At 44.3% G+C, this 20,110-nt stretch overlaps 1 protein-coding gene across 2 annotated transcripts in view; it reads right to left on the bottom strand.

Annotated features, from left to right (window-relative positions):
• The window catches only part of LOC143297356 (uncharacterized), a 30,705-nt gene extending 10,600 nt beyond the window's left edge, over positions 1 to 20,105 (bottom strand). The window contains exons 1-4 of one of the 2 annotated variants that reach the window (XM_076609662.1): positions 20,015 to 20,105; positions 9,752 to 10,054; positions 5,236 to 5,377; positions 923 to 1,015 (exon numbers count right to left, since the gene is read on the bottom strand). In XM_076609662.1, coding sequence (XP_076465777.1) covers positions 923 to 1,015; positions 5,236 to 5,377; positions 9,752 to 10,036 — 520 coding nt within the window. In that variant the 5' untranslated portion in view covers positions 10,037 to 10,054; positions 20,015 to 20,105. Of the gene's footprint in view, positions 1 to 922; positions 1,016 to 5,235; positions 5,378 to 9,751; positions 10,055 to 19,940; positions 19,959 to 20,014 lie in introns of those variants that run through there. The other variant, XM_076609663.1, reaches the window with a different exon arrangement.
• Between the last annotated feature and the right edge of the window lie 5 nt (positions 20,106 to 20,110).

The raw sequence follows: 20,110 nt of genomic DNA, 5'->3' as shown, positions 1-20,110 counted from the left end.
GACACCCACTGGACATCCGAGGGGTCTGTGTAGAGGAGAAGAGAGGACTGGCCGTACTGAGTGAGTTAAGAGGAAGTGTAAGCAGAAGGAAGAGGAGTGGTGTTTTTTCATGCCAAAAACATTTGACATAATGGAATACAGAGATTTGGTGGATGTGGCATCAAGAACTCGAGAGGCAAAGATGTTTGTCATTGGTGATGATATAAAATGTTTTAATTTATTAGTTTTCAGATTTGATTTTGAACTATGGGTTTTGATAACTGCCATCGCTGTTCCAACTTATGACACTTGTGCTTTGCAATCAGGATGTCTTGTGTGTACTACAGGGCGGACTACCCACTGGGCTGCATTTCGGCAGTGATGGTGCATGTTCATCCAGCAGGTGACAGAGGGGCAAGGGGAAAGAACTTACCTGATGGATACAGGCCTGGAGGATTGTTAGAGGGGCAAGGGGAAAGAACTTACCTGATGGATACAGGCCTGGAGGATTGTTAGAGGGGCAAGGGGAAAGAACTCAATGGATACAGGCCTGGAGGATTGTTAGAGGGGCAAGGGGAAAGAACTCAATGGATACAGGCCTGGAGGATTGTTAGAGGGGCAAGGGGAAAGAACTCAATGGATACAGGCCTGGAGGATTGTTAGAGGGGCAAGGGGAAAGAACTCAATGGATACAGGCCTGGAGGATTGTTAGAGGGGCAAGGGGAAAGAACTTACCTGATGGATACAGGCCTGGAGGATTGTTAGAGGGGCAAGGGGAAAGAACTTACCTGATGGATACAGGCCTGGAGGATTGTTAGAGGGGCAAGGGGAAAGAACTCAATGGATACAGGCCTGGAGGATTGTTAGAGGGGCAAGGGGAAAGAACTTACCTGATGGATACAGGCCTGGAGGATTGACAGAGGGGCAAGGGGAAAGAACTCACCTGATGGATACAGGCCTCGAGGATTGTCAGGACATGACCGAGCCAGGTGACCCTGCTTGCCACACACGTAACAGCTGGCATAGGGCATGGCATCTGTACACACACATAACAGCTGGCATAAGGCATCACTTCTGTACACACACATAACAGCTGGCATATGGCATGACTTCTGTACACACACATAACAACTGACATATGGCATGACATCTGTACACACACATAACAGCTGGCATAAGGCATGACTTCTGCACACACACATAACAACTGACATAGGGCATGACATCTGTACACACACATAACAGCTGGCATAACGCATGACTTCTGTAAACACACATAACAACTGGCATAGGGCATGACTTCTGTACACACACATAACAGCTGGCATAACGCATGACTTCTGTACACACACATAACAACTGGCATAGGGCATGACTTCTGCACACACACAAACAGCTGGCATAACGCATGACTTCTGTACACACACATAACAACTGGCATAGGGCATGACTTCTGCACACACACAAACAGCTGGCATAAGGCATGACTTCTGTACACACACACACACATATAATAGCTGGCATAAGGCATCACTTCTGTACACACACACATACACACACACACATAACAGCTGGCATAAGGCATGACTTCTGTACACACACACACACACATAGCAGCTGGCATAGGGCATGACTTCTGTACACACACATAACAGCTGGCATAAGGCATGACTTCTGCACACACACACACACATAACAGCTGGCATAAGGCATGACTTCTGTACACACACACACACACACACACACACACACAAACAGCTGGTATAGGTCATGACATCTGTACACACATATAACAGCTGGCATAACTTCTGTAAACACACATAACAACTGGCATAGGGCATCACTTCTGTACACACACACACACAAACAGCTGGTATAGATCATGTCATCTGTACACACACATAACAGCTGGCATAACGCATGACTTCTGTACACACAAATAACAGCTGGCATAACGCATGACTTCTGTACACACATAACAGCTGGCATTAGGCATGACTTCTGCACACACACATAACAGCTGGCATATGGCATGACTTCTGCACACACACACACACACACATAACAGCTGGCATAAGGCATGACTTCTGCACACACACGCACATAACAGCTGGCCTAAGGCATGATTTCTGTACACACACATAACAGCTGGCATAAGGCATGACTTCTGCACACACACACACACACACAACAGCTGGCATAGGGCATGACTTCTGCACACACACACAAATAACAGCTGGCATCAGGCATGACTTTTGCACACACACACACATAACAGCTGGCATAAGGCATGACTTCTGCACACACACACACACACATAGCAGCTGGCATAGGGCATGACTTCTGTACACACACATAACAGCTGGCATAAGGCATGACTTCTGCACACACACACACACATAACAGCTGGCATAAGGCATGACTTCTGTACACACGCACACACATAACAGCGGGCATAAGGCATGACTTCTGTACACACGCACACACATAACAGCGGGCATTGGGCATGACTTCTGTACACACACATAACAGCTGGCATAAGGCATGACTTCTGCACACACACACACACATAACAGCTGGCATAAGGCATGACTTCTGTACACACACACACACATAACAGCGGGCATTGGGCATGATATCTGTAGTAGTAGGCCTCCTTCGGTCATGGCTGACCATGGATAGAGTATATCTGACCAAATGTCTAATTGGGCTGTCTGCTTGGACCAAGCAGCATTGCCTGTGACTGTTGAGAGCGATGCGAGAGAGACAGTCTCTGTCGCAGCGGTCACATGTGTAAGCTGATGCTGGTCTGTTGGCTGCCGTCCCTTTTCTGCGAGCTCGCTTTTCTGCTGCAGCAGCTGACAGTTTGTCCTCACCAATCCGTAGCTGATTCTTGAGAGTGCTTCTATATCTGTTGCGGTCATCTGCAAGGTCCTCTCAGGACTCAGTGTTGATCTCAAGTGCCTTCATGTCATGTTTGCAAACGTCTTTGTATCTCAGCTGTGGGCGGCCAATGCTTCTCTGCCCCGTGGCGAGCTCTCCATAAAGGATGTCTTTTGGGATGCGACCATCTTCCATGCAGCGAACGTGGCGCAGCCAGCGCAGCCGACGCTGTCTCAGCATGGTATACATGGGAGGCCAGCGCGAGTCAGGACTTCGGTGTTTGTCACCTTGTCTTGCCAGGAGATTTTGAGTATGCACTGTAGGCTTCTCAGGTGGAAGGTATTGAGCCTTTTCTCCTGATGAGCATGTGTGGTCCACACCTCACTGCCATACAGCAAGGTGCTGAGGACGCAGGCATTGTATACAGCCATCCTTGTCTTCGTGGTCAGCTTGGGATTTGTCCACACTCTTTGTGTGAGGCGGGCTAGCGTTGTGGCTGCCTTCCCGATCCTCTTGTTAATCTCGGTGTCAAGGGAGAGGTTGATGGTGATGGTGGACCCAAGGTAAGTGAATTGATGGATGGCTTCAAGCTCGTAGTCATCAATGGTGATGGCTGGTGGAGATGGCATGTCTTGGCCTAGGACATTTGTCTTCTTGAGACTGATGGTCAGACCGAAATCTTTGCAGGCCCAGGAGAAGCGGTCCATTAGTGACTGCAGGTCCCGCTGGGTGTGGGTCACAAATGCGGCATCATCAGCAAAGAGCATGTCTCTGATGAGGGCTTCGCGGACTTTTGTCCTTGCTCTGAGGCGGGTGAGATTGAAGAGCCTGCCATCTGATCTGTTCCGTAGGTAGATCACTTCTTGTGCTGTGCTGAACGCATGCCCCAGGAGAAGAGCAAAGAAGATTCCAAATAGGGTGGGGGTGAGGACACAACCTGGTTTGACACCGCTGCATACATCGAAGGGCTGGGAGAGGTTACCATTAAACTGCACCATCCCTTGCATGTTGGAGTGGAAGGACTCAATCAAGCTGTGCAGTTTGGAGGGGGGGGGCAGCCGATCTTTCGAAGAGCCCTGAAAAGGCCGTCTCTGCTGACTAGGTCAAAGGCTTTGGTGAGGTCAATGAATGCGACGTACAGGGGCATCCTCTGCTCTCTGCACTTCTCCGGGATTTGGCGAAGGGAGAAGATCATGTCTACCATGGATCTCTCAGCTCGGAAACCGCACTGTGATTCCGGGTAAACGCATTCGGCCAGTTTCTGCAGGTGAATTAGGAGGACCCGAGCGTAGACTTTGCCTACAATGCTGAGAAGTGAGATGCCTCTGTAGTTGTTGCAGTCGCTCCTTTCACCCTTGTTTTTGTAGAGGATGATGATCTTGGCGTCCCTCATGTCCTGCGGTACAGCTCCCTCATTCCAGCACTGACAGAGGTCTGTGTGCAGAGGATGCAGAAGAGTAATCTTGCAGTGTTTAATGAGGTCTGGGGGAATTCCGTCACTGCCAGGTGCCTTGCCTGATGTCAGGCTGTTAATGGCCTTGCTGAGTTTGTCCTCAGTTGGCTCTGTGTCAAGTTCTTCCATGACTGGCATGCACTTGATGGCATCGAGGGCTGAGTTGGACACCATGTCTTCTGTGGAGTAGAGGTCATAGTAGTGTTCTGCCCATCTCTCCATCTGCTGGCTAGAATCGTTGATTACTTCCCCAGTGGAGGATTTGAGGGGGGCAGTCTTGCTCTGTGTTGGTCCCAGTGCCTTCTTGATGCCATCATACATCCCTCGGATGTTGCCTCTTTCAGCAGCATTCTGTATCTCTTCGCTGAGCTCTGTCCAGTACTCATTTGCACATCGCCTGGCGTTGAACTGAACCTTACTCCTGGCGGCCCTGAGGATTTGCAGGTTCTTCTCACTGGGTGACCATTTGTACTCAGTGAGTGCAGCGAGCTTGGCCTCAATACTGGGAGTCATCTCTGATGATTTGGCCTCAAACCAGTCGTGGGACTTCACAGTTTTCTTCCCAAAGGTGGCAATAGCAATGCGGTGCATGGTGTCTCGTAGCGTTTCCCATCTTTCTGTGGCAGAGTCTCTGGGCTGCAGTGCATCGAATTCTCTCTCAGTATGTGTCAGATACACCACATACCTACAACATACCTTACAGCATGTGTCAGATACAACATACCTTACAGTATGTGTCAGATACATTATACACCCTACAGTCTGTGTCAGATACATTTAATACTTCACAGTATGTGTCAGAGACATACCTCAAAGTATGTGTCTTATAGAGGACATACCTTACATTGTGTCCTTGTGTCAGATCTGCTAAACAGCTTACAATGTGGCCCTGAGCCGTCTATGTCAGATACATTACATACCTTTGGGCCCTTTGGCTTTGCAGAGCGAGGCTTTGTGTTCTGTGGACCCACACCTGTAGCAAATTCCTGTTCCCAGAGAATTTGTATCTCCCATCATGCACTCCTCTACTCTGTGCCCAGGCAGTCGGCACTTGAAACACCGCTGTCAAAAGAAACCAACACTGAAACACCGCTGTCAAAAGAAACCAACACTGAAACACCGCTGTCAAAAGAAACCAACACTGAAACACCACTGTCAAAAGAAACCAACACTGTTACACCACTGTCAAAGAACCAACATTGAAACACCACTGTCAACAGAAACCAACACTGAAACATCACTGTCAAAGAAACCAACATTGAAACATCACTGTTAAAAGAAACCAATACTGAAACACCACTGTCAAAAGAAACCAACATTGAAACACCACTGTCAAAAGAAACCAACACAGTTACACCACTGTCAAAAGAAACCAACATTGAAACACCACTGTCAAAAGAAACCAACATTGAAACACCGCTGTCAAAAGAAACCAACACTGTTACACCACTGTCAAAAGAAACCAACACAGTTACACCACTGTCAAAAGAAACCAACACTGAAACACCACTGTCAAAAGAAACCAACACTGAAACACCACTGTCAAAAGAAACCAACACTGAAACACCACTGTCAAAAGAAACCAACACTGAAACACCACTGTCAAAAGAAACCAACACTGAAACACCGCTGTCAAAAGAAACCAACATTGAAACACCACTGTCAAAAGAAACCAACACTGAAACACCACTGTCAAAAGAAACCAACACTGAAACACCACTGTCAAAAGAAACCAACACTGAAACACCACTGTCAAAAGAAACCAACACAGTTACACCACTGTCAAAAGAAACCAACACTGAAACACCACTGTCAAAAGAAACCAACACTGAAACACCACTGTCAAAAGAAACCAACACAGTTACACCACTGTCAAAAGAAACCAACACTGAAACACCGCTGTCAAAAGAAATCAACACTGAAACACCGCTGTCAAAAGAAACCAACACTGAAACACCACTGTCAAAAGAAACCAACACAGTTACACCGCTGTCAAAAGAAACCAACACTGAAACACCGCTGTCAAAAGAAATCAACACTGAAACACCGCTGTCAAAAGAAACCAACACTGAAACACCACTGTCAAAAGAAACCAACACAGTTACACCACTGTCAAAAGAAACCAACACTGAAACACCACTGTCAAAAGAAACCAACACTGAAACACCACTGTCAAAAGAAACCAACACTGAAATACCGCTGTCAAAAGAAACCAACACTGAAACACCACTGTCAAAAGAAACCAACACAGTTACACCACTGTCAAAAGAAACCAACACAGTTACACCACTGTCAAAAGAAACCAACACTGAAACACCACTGTCAAAAGAAACCAACACTGAAACACCACTGTCAAAAGAAACCAACATTGAAACACCACTGTCAAAAGAAACCAACACTGAAACACCGCTGTCAAAAGAAACCAACACTGAAACACCACTGTCAAAAGAAACCAACACAGTTACACCACTGTCAAAAGAAACCAACACAGTTACACCACTGTCAAAAGAAACCAACACTGAAACACCACTGTCAAAAGAAACCAACACTGAAACACCACTGTCAAAAGAAACCAACACAGTTACACCACTGTCAAAAGAAACCAACACTGAAACACCGCTGTCAAAAGAAACCAACATTTAAACACCACTGTCAAAAGAAACCAACACTGAAACACCACTGTCAAAAGAAACCAACACAGTTACACCACTGTCAAAAGAAACCAACACAGTTACACCGCTGTCAAAAGAAACCAACACAGTTACACCACTGTCAAAAGAAACCAACACTGAAACACCACTGTCAAAAGAAACCAACACAGTTACACCACTGTCAAAAGAAACCAACACTGAAACACCGCTGTCAAAAGAAACCAACATTGAAACACCTCTGTCAAAAGAAATCAACACTGAAACACCGCTGTCAAAAGAAACCAACACTGAAACACCACTGTCAAAAGAAACCAACACAGTTACACCACTGTCAAAAGAAACCAACACTGAAACACCACTGTCAAAAGAAACCAACATTGAAACACCACTGTCAAAAGAAACCAACACTGAAACACCGCTGTCAAAAGAAACCAACACTGAAACACCACTGTCAAAAGAAACCAACACAGTTACACCACTGTCAAAAGAAACCAACACTGAAACACCGCTGTCAAAAGAAACCAACACAGTTACACCACTGTCAAAAGAAACCAACACTGAAACACCACTGTCAAAAGAAACCAACACTGAAACACCGCTGTCAAAAGAAACCAACACAGTTACACCACTGTCAAAAGAAACCAACACTGAAACACCACTGTCAAAAGAAACCAACACTGAAACACCACTGTCAAAAGAAATCAACACTGAAACACCGCTGTCAAAAGAAACCAACACAGTTACACCGCTGTCAAAAGAAACCAACACAGTTACACCACTGTCAAAAGAAACCAACACAGTTACACCGCTGTCAAAAGAAACCAACACAGTTACACCACTGTCAAAAGAAACCAACACTGAAACACCGCTGTCAAAAGAAACCAACACTGAAACACCGCTGTCAAAAGAAACCAACACTGAAACACCACTGTCAAAAGAAACCAACACTGAAACACCACTGTCAAAACCAACACTGAAACACCACTGTCAACAGAAACCAACACTGAAACACCACTGTCAAAAGAAACCAACACTGAAACACCGCTGTCAAAAGAAACCAACACTGTTACACAACTGTCCAATAACACACTGAAACACCGCTGTCAAAAGAAACCAACATTGAAACACCGCTGTCAAAAGAAACCAACACTGAAACACCGCAGTCAAAAGAAACCAACACTGAAACACCGCTGTCAAAAACAACTAGAAGCAGCTAGTTGCTTCAGGACAGGAGACTCAAAGTTCATGACACTGCAGCTAGTTGCTCCAGGACAGGAGACTCAAAGTTCATGACACTGCAGCTAGTTGCTCCAGGACAGGAGACTCAAAGTTCATGACACTGCAGCTAGTTGCTTCAGGACAGGAGACTCAAAGTTCATGACACTGCAGCTAGTTGCTTCAGGACAGGAGACTCAAAGTTCATGACACTGCAGCTAGTTGCTTCAGGACAGGAGACATAGTTCATGACACTGCAGCTAGTTGCTTCAGGGCCGGAGACTCAAAGTTCATGACACTGCAGCTTAAGGACAGAAGTCTTTAACTCTTTGACTGCCATAGGTGACTTTTGATGACTAGACAGTGCACCGCCATTGGCAACTTTTGTCGGCATCATGGGGTTATGCTGATGAGACCACTTTTCACACTGTAACAAAGCTTGATAGCTGCAGCCAGTTTCCCTCTAACAGAACAATGAATAATCTTTGCTCCCTGACCCGGTTTGAAGTGAACAAGTCTATTGTGTTGTTTTGACATACAGAAGCCTGTGAACAGGAGAATTAAAGTTGTAGTACTGCAACTAGTTGCTTCAGAACAGGAGAATTAATGCTACAAAGTATAATACTGCAGATAGTTGTTTCAGAACAGGAGACTTGAAGCTACAACACTGCAGCTAGTTGCTTCAGAACAGGAGAATTAAAGCTATAGCGCTGCTTGAGGACAGGAGACGTAAAGCTGTAACAGTTTAACACTGCAGCTAGTTGCTTCAGAACAGGAGAATTAAAGCTATAGCACTGCTTGAGGACAGGAGACGTAAAGCTGTAACAGTTTAACACTGCAGCTAGTTGCTTCAGAACAGGAGAATTAAAGCTCATATTCGTGTAATAACACTGCAGCAAATTGCATCCCCACCCGAACCTGGTCCTCCCCCTATCTATGCACTACATCAACTGCAAACGCTGATGATTAAAAAATAAAAAAATAAAAAAATAATAATAATAGTATTCCAAACTATAGAATATTCATCTTCAACATTCTCGCAATCCATTTTATGAATCTGAATCTGAAGAAACCCAAGTTCACTTCCAGATATGAAAGTGTCTGTGACTTTCACTACAGGTCTTCTTCTTCTTCTTCTTCTTCTGCGTTCACTCGTATGCACACGAGTGGGCTTTTACGTGTATGACCATTTTTACCCCGCCATGTAGGCAGCCATACTCCGTTTTCGGGGGTGTGCATGCTGGGTATGTTCTTGTTTCCATAACCTACCGAACGCTGACATGGATTACAGGATCTTTAACGTGCGTATTTGATCTTCTGCTTGCATATACACACAAAGGGGGTTCAGGCACTAGCAGGTCTGCACATACGTTGACCTGGGAGATCGTAAAAATCTCCACCCTTTACCCACCAGGCGCCATCACCGTGATTCGAACCCGGGACCCTCAGATTGACATTCCAACGCTTTAACCACTTGGCTACTGCTACAGGTCAAAGTGGAAGAAAGCAAAAAGGACAAGACAACAGACAGCAGATGTCAAGCATGCAATCAACAGGAAAGAGCACAAACCTTTTTGGTTTCTCTGTCCTGAATCCTCCTCTGTCTTCGCTGTTCTCGTCTCTGTTCCTTGGCGAGCACGGTGTGCAGAATGTCCTTTCCCTTCATTCTTGCCTTTCCAGCCGGACCTTTCATCTTGTTGGACGCCTGACCACGCCTCTTGTCTGACCTGGCCCTTGCTGTCAACCCAGCCTCAGGCTGTGTTGAGGGGGTGTGGCAGCTGGATCTGAGTGTGTTCCAGTCTGACGCCTCGTGTTTCTTCTTGTTCTCTGGTCCTCGTCTGGCTGTCCGCGTCATGCTGTGTGTGTCAGTCAACTGTATCAAAAAATAAAGAAATAAAAATTAAAATATACATATATATGTAGAGAGAGAGAGATATAGAGAGAGAGAGAACGCATACACACATATATGTATATAGAAAAAACCTGCACCTGCCAAGGCCATCCTGCATGTGGCAGTATCTGCACCTGTGGGACTGTGAGCGTGGGTAGGCGAGAGAGTGGGGAAGGGACTGCACAACTCCTCCTCACTAAAAAAAGCCACCTGTGCTGGTCAGGCAACCAGGCTAATGTCGGAACGACGAGCTAGCCCTTCAACACCCAGCTTTCCCAAGCCCTGCGGCGATGGAGAAGTGGTAACAGGGACAGGCAGAGGATGCTGCTGGCAGTTCCTAGTCACGACTCTGCATGCAGGCGGCTGTGGGGTGATGGTCGTCCACGTAGACTGGGGCAGATGCGGCGCCCGTATCCTCCCACAGTGTCAGAGCAGCCCTTTTTAGGTACAGCACTGCTCTCCCCACATGGGGAAGGGAAGATAAAAGGATCCCTAAACAAAGCCTGCCTCACCTAGTACCTAGTAGGAAACCGCACCTACTTGGACATCCAACACTAGCAGTCGAAAACAACAGAAGGAAAGAACCAGGAGTCATGCCTCTGGGTGCTTGGAATGTTCGCACCCTTTCGGACAGAGACGACAGACCAGAAAGGCGCACAGCGCTCATTGCTCGAATGCTTCATCGCTACCAGGTGGACATAGCAGCCCTGAGCGAAACCAGGTTTGCCGGTGAAACCCAGCTGGAGGAAGTTGGAGGGGGCTACACCTTCTACTGCACTGGGAAGCCAGATGGCACCCCAAGAACCTCAGGCGTGGGCTTTGCCATATGAACCAAACTTGCACGACAGCTTTGTCGGCACTGACTTCTCCTCGTGGCCAAAAGTCCTAGGACAGCATGGCACTGGCAAGTGCAACTCCAACAGACTGCTTTTGCTCTCGCTCTGCATGCAGCATGGACTGAGCATCACCAACACCCTCTTCCAACAAGCGGACAAGTACAAGAACACATGGATGCACCCCCTCTCCAAGCAATGGCACATGTTGGACTATGTGATTGTCCGGCAGAGGGACAGAGGTGATGTTTCCATTACACGCTGCATGAGAGGAGCAGTCTGTTGGTCAGACCATGGCCTGGTACACAGCAAGATGAACATCAGACTTGCATGGAAGCTCCAACCAGCCAGGCAGAAACCCCCGAGGAAGCTGAACATCCACCGCCTCCCTATCACCAAGGACGTGCTGCAGCAGCAAATCCAAGCAGCTCTCCTAGAAATTCCTGCACCGACTGATGTAAAAGAGGTATGGAGCACCTTTAGAGATTGTGTACACAGCAGCAACTGACGCACTCGGCTTTGTACAGAGGAGCCACAAAGACTGGTTTGACGAGAACGACTCTGGAATCTCCAAGCTCCTGAACACACTGCATATACGGCATCAGGATCACATTTCCGATAAAGACTGCCAGAGGAAGAAGGACCAGTTCTTGCAAACCAAGCAACTCATACAGAAGAGGCTGTGTGAGATGAAGAACACCTGGTGGGAGAGAAAGTCCAAAGAGCTTCAGTCCGCTGCTGATGCTCACGACATGAAGACCTTCCATGACGGTCTCCGAGCTGTGTATGGGTCGAGAGTCACAGGATCAACCCCTGTCCGAGCCTTGGACCAGACCACCCTCCTGACAGACAAGAAAGACATCCTTGCCCGCTGGGCAGAGCACTTCAACACCCTCCTCAACAGGGACTCGTCTGTATCTGACGAGGTAATTGCAGCCATGCCACAGCTACGAGTCAATGACTCACTAGCTGCCCCTCCCACCAAGGTCGAGACCCAGAGGGCCCTGAAGCTGACAACATCAGGAAAAGCACCAGGAGCGGATGGAATCCAGGCTGACATCTACTAGTATGGAGACGAGGTGCTGACAGACAAGCTGACCACCCTGTTCCAGTCTATCTGGGAGAGAGGAGAGGTCCCCCAGGATTTCAAGGATGCTTCAATTGTCCACATTTACAAACGGAAGGGAGACAAAACATCCTGCGATAACCACCGTGGAATCTCTCTCCTCTGCATTGCCGGCAAGATTTTCGCCCGCATCATACTGAACAGACTGGTTGACCATGTCTCCAACACAGTCATCCCTGAAGCACAGTGCGGGGAACATGTGACATGGTATTTGCCGTACGCCAGATGCAAAAGAAGTGCCGTGAGCAGAACAAGGAGCTCCACATGGTCTTTGTAGACCTGACTAAGGCCTTCGACACGGTGAACCGCTGTGGTCTGTGGAAGATCCTCCTAAAGTTCAGCTGCCCAAAGAGCCTAATCCAGCTGATTAAATCGTTCCACGATGGCATGCAGGTGAGAGTACAGGAAATTACTGACATGTCGGATCCGTTCCCTGTGGTAAATGGAGTGAAGCAGGGCTGCATCCTGGCACCCACACTGTTCTCCATTCTCTTCTCTGCCATGCTGATTGATGCCTTCCAAGACCGTGACCGGGGCATCTACATTGAGTCTCGCACAGATGGCAAACTTTTCAACTTGCGGCGACTCCACACGAAGTCCAGGGTGTTTGAGGCACTGTTGAGAGAATTCCTCTTCGCTGATGACTGCGTGCTTGCTGCACACACCCATGAGGACATGCAGTTCATTATGGACAGGTTCTCAACCTCCTGCAGGCGCTTTGGACTCACTATCAGCCTCAGCAAGACCGAGTCCATGTACCAACCAGCTAGCTCACAGAACGCCAGTGCCCCCCCCCCCCCCCCCCCCCCCCCGCCCCCCACCTGCAATCATGATCGATGACACAGAGATCAAGTCAGTCGGCAAGTTCTGCTACCTGGGCAGCACCCTATGCAGCAACGGAGCCCTTGATGCAGAAGTGACGCTGCGCATCACCAAGGCCAGCTCCGCCTTTGGCAGACTCAACAACAGGCTGTGGAACAACAAAGGCATCAGGCTCAGCACCAAAAAATCAAAACCTACATTACTGTTGTACTGACCACCTTGTTGTACTGCTGTGAAACATGGACGACGTATCGCCGTCACATTCAACAACTTGAGCAGTTTCACCAGAGATGCCTACGAAAGATTCTCGGCATAAAGTGGCAAGACAGGGTCTCCAACCTCCAGGTCCTAGAGGAGCAGCCTGCCCAGCATTGAAAGCCTGCTGATCCAGTGCCAGCTAAGCTGGGCAGGACACGTTGTCCGCATGACAGACAGCAGGATCCTGAAGATGCTAGTTTATGGCCAGCTACAGGAATGCCACCACAAACTTGGAAAACCCTGCAAGCACTTCAAGGACACGTTGAAGACAAACCTCAAAGCCTGTGACATAGACATCGCTTCCTGGGAGACTGATGCCCTTGACCGCTCTCGCTGGAGGATGCTGTGCTCTAGTGGTATAATAAAGACGTTTGAAAACAAGAGAACGCTGGCCATTAAGGAGAAGCGTGAGCGAAGAAATCAGGGCTCAACTTCTGGAGACGTTTTCCCTTGCACCACCTGTGGGAAGTGCTGTGCATCCAGAATCGGCCTCTTCTCCCATATGAGGACACACACCGACAAATAAGCCTGCCTGCCTACTCATCCGTTGGTCCGATGTGAGACTCCATCATGTGTTCTGTCCAGAATTTGTATTTCTTTTCTTCATATTGCCAACAAATAAAATGAGGTCATGCCATCTTACCAGGCTAATCATCCGGAAATATGGCTTAATTTGGTAGACTTACAACCTATCATTGGTATGACTATGAAGATTTTTTCATACTATGTTTTACCCAAATTTGGCATTGGCAGAGAAAGTATTTCCAGAGAAAATGGTAATGTTTAAGTCAACCACGGACACACACACACATACACACACACAATCAAAGACCAGGTTATAACAGACTTACAGTGTTTACATAACTGAGTCAATAACAACAGCAATAACAATAATTATAATAATAATAATAATGATGATGATGATTATCATTATCGTTATTGTTGTTGTCGTTGTTGTTGTCGTCGTCATTGCCATCATCATCATCATCAATAATAATAATAACATAATAATGAGAGATGAAGGGGGGAAAAGGAGGATAATGTAATTTCATTAATTCCATTTTCCATATATCAAAACAAACCAAAGAAAAATATGGTAAATCATAATTCGTATTATTTCAATATTTTCTAATTCATCTTAATCTCATGAATGAATTGAAGGTTATAGTATACACTTGACTGGTTTGTGACAGCAGACAATATGAATCCAGGGCAGACTATGATGACAGTCTGTACCCCTCATATCACCTGGTAAGTGGTATAATATATATGTCAGTTCACCACCACACTGAGACACTGATCATGCCATATGATGACAGTCTGTACCCCTCATATCACCTGGTATAATATATATGTCAGTTCACCACCACACTGACAGACACTGATCATGCCATATGATGACAGTCTGTACCCCTCATATCACCTGGTATAATATATATGTCAGTTCACCACCACACTGACAGACACTGATCATGCCATATGATGACAGTCTGTACCCCTCATATCACCTGGTATAATATATATGTCAGTTCACCACCACGCTGACAGACACTGATCATGCCATATGATGACACTGACAGTCTGTACTCCTCATATCACCTGGTATAATATATATGTCAGTTCACCACCACACTGACAGACACTGATCATGCCATATGATGACAGTCTGTACTCCTCATATCACCTGGTATAATATATATGTCAGTTCACCACCACACTGACAGACACTGATCATGCCATATGATGACAGTCTGTACCCCTCATATCACCTGGTATAATATATATGTCAGTTCACCATCACGCTGACAGACACTGATCATGCCATATGATGACAGTCTGTACCCCTCATATCACCTGGTATAATATATATGTCAGTTCACCATCACGCTGACAGACACTGATCATGCCATATGATGACAGTCTGTACCCCTCATATCACCTGGTATAATATATATGTCAGTTCACCATCACGCTGACAGACACTGATCATGCCATATGATGACAGTCTGTATCCCTCATATCACCTGGTATAATATATATGTCAGTTCACCATCACGCTGACAGACACTGATCATGCCATATGATGACAGTCTGTATCCCTCATATCACCTGGTATAATATATATGTCAGTTCACCACCACGCTGACAGACACTGATCATGCCATATGATGACACTGACAGTCTGTACCCCTCATATCACCTGGTATAATATATATGTCAGTTCACCACCACGCTGACAGACACTGATCATGCCATATGATGACAGTCTGTACCCCTCATATCACCTGGTATAATATATATGTCAGTTCACCACCACACTGACAGACACTGATCATGCCATATGATGACAGTCTGTATCCCTCATAAATCATATGGATTTCAATTCACAGGTATTTTCTTTAAGGATTTTAACTCACCGGTTTATACAGTCACAATCAGTACTCTTCACAGATACATGTATTGACTCAAGCTCACAGTTATGACTATTGTTACATTTTAATGATTTTTACAATCAGTCATTACTCTTTCAGTTTCAGTTTCAGTTTCAAGGAGGTGAAGGCATGATGAAAACAAGAAACAATTCTAAAATAATTCAGAATACTTTCTAATTCATTTTTCAATTTATCTTTTTTAGTTTTTATCAAAAGTAAAAACACCCCAAAAAACATAATTAGCATCAATGACAATTCATATCTTCCAATGTTCAATGAAAATCCACCTTTTCAATGACAATACATATACATTCAATGACAATACATATATATTCAATGACAATACATATACATTCAATGACAATACATATATATTCAATGACAATACATATACATTCAACGACAATCCATACCTAACAATGGAAATAATCCGAAAAATAGAAAAAAAAAAGGAGAAAAAAAGCCCTGCAGCAAAATTGGAGAAACAAATCAGATTTCATTCATCCAATAAATAATACTAAAATTGCACATACAATTATAAATAAAAATCACTCACAGTAAAATGTGATTTATTGAAAACATGGGTTTACATTTGATTAATCTACAATATATTTCTGTATGCATGTATATGTATGTGTGTGCTGGTGCATGTTTTAATGTGATGTGTGCGTGCGTGCATGTGTGTGTGTGTGTGTGTGTGTGTGTGTGTGTGTGTGTGTGTGAAAATGAAATAAAACTCTTAAAGTCTAATTCAATCAGCATAAACTGAGCACCATGACTCCCTGCATTTTCTTCCACTTAGGCTGTCTATCATCTATTTGGCATTTGATGTACAAAAAGCACACCTCCAGGTAATCTTACAAATGGCAGAATATCTGTTGACTGCATGCAACAATAAATTAAAGTCTTATCAGTATTTACTGGGCAGAATGCAGCCACGTTCCATTTGATCCAAACTACACACACACAAACTGCAGTCAATGAAACTACACTCACACCCACAGACTTACTGTTAGCAAGTCTTCACCAATAATGGTGTGAGTAATTCCAGTCACAGCATTAACCAGCCATTATTCCAGATCAATTTTGTACAATGTTATCCCCATTTCCTAGGCTTATGATAAGCATTATGATTGAATAATTGCATAATTCAATAATACTCATCAGTTCAATAAAACAATTACCCAATCGCTGGTCCAGTCCCATGCCTGAGAATGCAGACATAGTTTGTACGAATGCAAGGGAGATAATCCATCAAAACTGCTCAATTTTCAATACCATTAACTCTCTCCATACGAACGGCGAAAGAGACGGCGTTAACAGCGTTTCACCCCAATTACCATCATCAAAATATTGCAAGCAGAAGGCTCTTATACTGAAGAGGTGAATGTTGACAAAGAATACCACAATTCTGATGACGGAAGCTAAAGGTTGGGTCATTCAGACACCCACAGGACATCCGAGGGGTATGTATAGAGGAGAAGAGAGGACTGGCCGTACTGAGTGAGTTAAGAAACAATGACATAACTACAATTGAAATAATCACTCAATCCAATAACCAGTGAAGCTGCCACCTAATTTGCAAGTCAACAACATAGAATTAGAAAAATACTAAGAAATTTTCCACAAGCCATCTTCTATCGATGTAAGGTTTCCATTGCCTGCAAGCCATCAGTTCAGAATGTAAGACCACCAAAATATAGCTCAGATAATTGACCACTTGACTCAGCTCCATTCAAGGCTTCAATAATATGGCAACACCGAATTCATTTCTCTAAGTTATAACTGAAGTGCTTCTATGTCCTTCTTTATGATTCATTCAATGGCAACTCTTCTTTTCCTGAATGTAAACAATGCAGCTGTGCACCAGTTCACAACACAGTTTCAAAAACAGTTTGATGATGTTTTGATATTGTTAAGTTCTGTTAACTTAGGTTTACAGATTTACATTTGATTCAACTTACTCTGGTTGAGACTGTTTGCAGCTGCCTCTCACAAATGGTGTGCCCTCTGGATGCATCGAGCAACTGTTTGTTAAAAAATTGTTTAGTGGGCAAAGATGCAGGGCCCACTTCCACAAGGGAGATCTCCAAAATATATATTTTCATTGTTTTACAATGCTATCAAATATCTCGAGACTAATGAAACAATGTGTGTGTGTGTGTGTGTGTGTGTGTGTGTGTGTGTTTGTGTGTGTATACATGCATGTCTGTGTGTCCGTGGTAAACGTTAACATTGCCATTTTCTCTGGAAATACCTTCTCTGTCATGAAATACCTTCATGTCACACGCTCCTCTGGTCTTGCTAAAACAATCTTACAAGGCACAGTGAGGGGAGGAAGAAGAAGAGGCAGACAAAGGAAGAGATGGGAGGACAACATTCGAGAGTGGACAGGCATGGAGCTGAGAGACACCCTGAGAGCGGCCGAGAGACGCGAGGACTGGAGAAAGGTGGTTGACAAAGCTTCGAAGGCGCCCCAAAGGATTCGGAATCTGAGGGATCGGTGACGGTGACCTTCTCTGTCAATACCAAATTTGGATTAAACATTGCAAGACAAAAATCTTTACAGTTATAACAATAAGAGGTTGTCTTCCAAATGAAGCCATATGTTCCCGATCATTAACAGTGTATTTTGTTGAGGCTCGATCCGATTCCAAAAACACTATGATATCACCACCCACTTTCCAGAATGTAGGCTATGTTTGGTAAAAAGACAGCATGACATCAATTTTCTTCTTCAGAATTAAAAAAAAAAAGAAAGAAATAAATATTCTGGACAGAGCACATACAGAACTTTACACTTACTACACAATCATTGTGTTTATACTTCATTGTATGAACATTCTAAAGTGGACAGTGAATCAACTAGAATGAACATAAAAGAAAAACTGAATCGACCATTTAATTTTAACTGAGCTTGGTCAGCTTTGCTTTGACTGGTCTGTGCAGATCTTGAGAAAACAACTACATGTTGCAGTGGGCCTGAGGTGGTAGCAATAAAAGTCTCCTTTACTGTCAAATCAAAACATTTTCTTAAATAATTAAGTCTTTTTTTTTTTTAATCACAAATAAACATGATTTAAATTGTGTTATTACCTCCAATACAAGACTATCTTTATCGTGCTAAAAAAGCCATAGCTTTAAATACTAAATTTGGTTGTGAATACAATCAGCCTGAAGGCAAATTTAGTACTCTGTATTAGACAATAAAGTGATTGATTGGATTTTGACTAATTGATTTAATAACTAAATACCTAAGACTAAGAATTAAGATTCTTCAATCTTTTGTAGTACAAGTATTTTAGTCACGCAATCTTGCCTTGACATGTAAGTGACTTGTGTGTACACACCGTATTAGAGAGGGAAAGAGAGAGAGACACACACAGAGAGACTGCTTTTTAAATGTATTGAAAGTGAAAGGCTAAACAGGAAATTACCCTAAATCTTATCCAAAGTAGAATGTCAATACTGAGAATTTGAGGTCATAACTCATAAATGACTCATACTGGCATTACTGGTCTCAGTGTTGAAAAGCATATTCAAAAGTTTCACAGTATTGTTTTCAGGCAAGTGTTGAGTTTTGGTTCCCATGTCCTGAAAATCCGTCGTTTTAAATATTATGGTATGATCGTGACTAGAACGAAGCTATCACTAGCAAAGTAGTATCAAGTTAGTTTTGGATTCTTCCAAAATTTTACAAATGATAATGATTCTTGTCATGGTTGGTAATTGTAATTTGTTTTCAACACTGTGACCAACAAAGCTCTGATGATAAATTTACACTTACAGAATCCTGAACTTGCGTATTTGATCAACGATCTGCCTGTGTACACATGAATGCAAAACGAGTGTTTTACTTCACTGGTTTCAGGCACATGCACATCTGGGCATAGACACTAATATTCTAGTGTCTATGATAGACCGATTGGATACATGAAAAATCTTTTTTTTTACCCCACCTTCTGACACTGTTCTTAACATGTTCATTGGCAAAGAATGTGTGACGTTTTTTGTTGTTGGTTTTTTGGTGTGTTTTTTGTTTGTTTGGTTGGTTGGTTGTTGTTGTTTTTTCTCTTTTTTGTTTGTTTGTTTGTTGTTTTTCTGTTTTGTTTTGTGTGTGTGTGTGTGTGTGTGTGAGAGAGAGAGAGAGAGAGAGAGAGAGAGAGAGAGAGAGAGACAGAAAGAGCGAGCGAGCGAGAGGGAGAGATATCACAGAATCACAGAAATGTTTGGCTATAGGCTAAAAGCCTTTTGCCCTCATAATCAGTGTCCATTTATGTGCTTTTGGATCACTTGTTGTGAACAGACCATTGTTTAAATCAGGCATAGTGTATACCACATTTATCTACAGCTCAATAAAGATTTAACTCTGTATCAGGTACAAATGTCTCACTCACATTCACAAATAGTTGTGTTCAATGCCGATGTATGTGGAGATGCAACTCAAACGGGCTTCAATTCATCTACTTACTCAGTAACAGGTTGGCAAAACTGATGTCTTCAAAACGTTGTCAGCGATAAATTCTGTCAGTGTCACACATGTTTTCAACCACTTCCGGAACATATG

The sequence above is a fragment of the Babylonia areolata genome, chromosome 22 (genome assembly GCF_041734735.1).
Source record: "Babylonia areolata isolate BAREFJ2019XMU chromosome 22, ASM4173473v1, whole genome shotgun sequence".
Lineage (NCBI taxonomy): Eukaryota > Metazoa > Mollusca > Gastropoda > Neogastropoda > Buccinidae > Babylonia > Babylonia areolata.
This window is presented reverse-complemented; position numbering and strand designations above follow the sequence as displayed.